The sequence below is a fragment of the Octopus bimaculoides genome, chromosome 12 (assembly GCF_001194135.2).
Source record: "Octopus bimaculoides isolate UCB-OBI-ISO-001 chromosome 12, ASM119413v2, whole genome shotgun sequence".
Taxonomy (NCBI): Eukaryota; Metazoa; Mollusca; class Cephalopoda; order Octopoda; family Octopodidae; genus Octopus; species Octopus bimaculoides.
The window spans coordinates 7589208-7590148 of NC_068992.1; the positions used below are offsets into that span (position 1 = coordinate 7589208).

The 941-nt window shown below is 34.1% G+C and overlaps 1 protein-coding gene across 1 annotated transcript in view; it reads left to right on the forward strand.

Moving 5' to 3' along the window:
• Positions 1–613: 613 nt before the first annotated feature.
• LOC106870416 (m7GpppN-mRNA hydrolase) overlaps positions 614–941 on the forward strand; it is a 13807-nt gene continuing 13479 nt past the window's right edge. The window contains exon 1 of the mRNA XM_014916482.1: positions 614–699. Within this exon, the coding sequence (XP_014771968.1) occupies positions 614–699 (86 nt within the window). The remainder of the gene's footprint in view (positions 700–941) is intronic.

Below are 941 nucleotides of genomic sequence, written 5' to 3' on the forward strand. Positions count from 1 at the left end.
ATATATATATATATATAGGTGATGACAAATTTCATCTAAACATGTAGTTGGCTTTTGAGTACATGCTATTGATACTGACATTGAAAGAGAAATGCATCTAACAGTCTCCCTGGGATGCTATGATGATTTTCGTCTCTAAGACCCTCGCTTTCTACTATAGCCTCATCTCGATTAAAGCCTTGTAAGTGGATTTGGTAAACGGAAACCGAAAGAAGCTTGTCGTTATGTATGTGTGTGTGCGTTTGTCCCTTAACACCGCTTGACAACGGTTCAGTGAGAGACTAATAGCATAAGTAGCAGATTAAAGAACGTGATTAAGTTATCCTAATTAAATAATTAAAACAAATCAGAAACCGTTTATAACCATATAGTTACACTTATAATTAAATACATCATAAAACAAAATAAGAACTACACGTAAATGTGAAGGTGATTTAATTGTTCGGTTGAAGTTTATGTTCAGGAACGACCAGTCGAAGGCGGCGCGTCATGAATACGTTTGCACATCTTTGCTATCTTTTTAGTAGGGAGGTTCTCTTGGAAGTTTTTATTCCGAGATATTTATGTCGGAAATTGTCTCTTGTATTTCTTTGTCGCGTCATCTCAGTGAAACATGGAACAACAAACTTCGGTGAAAGTTCTCAGCGCCACTCCGCAGCCATTTATCATTCCGGCTTATGTTTTAGATGACTTATGCAGGTTTGTTTGAATGTGTCTCTATTATGAATTATCTGTCAATCTATCACACACACACACACATATATATATACACATATATACACAATATATGTATATATATATATATATATAATTAAGTGTATTTCTTCTATCTTAATGAATAAAAATTCTTCTGATAGAATAAATGGGTTAATAGAAACCAATGTAGCAAAGAACACAAAATAACTGGTTTAGTTCCTGTTACACACACACACACACACACA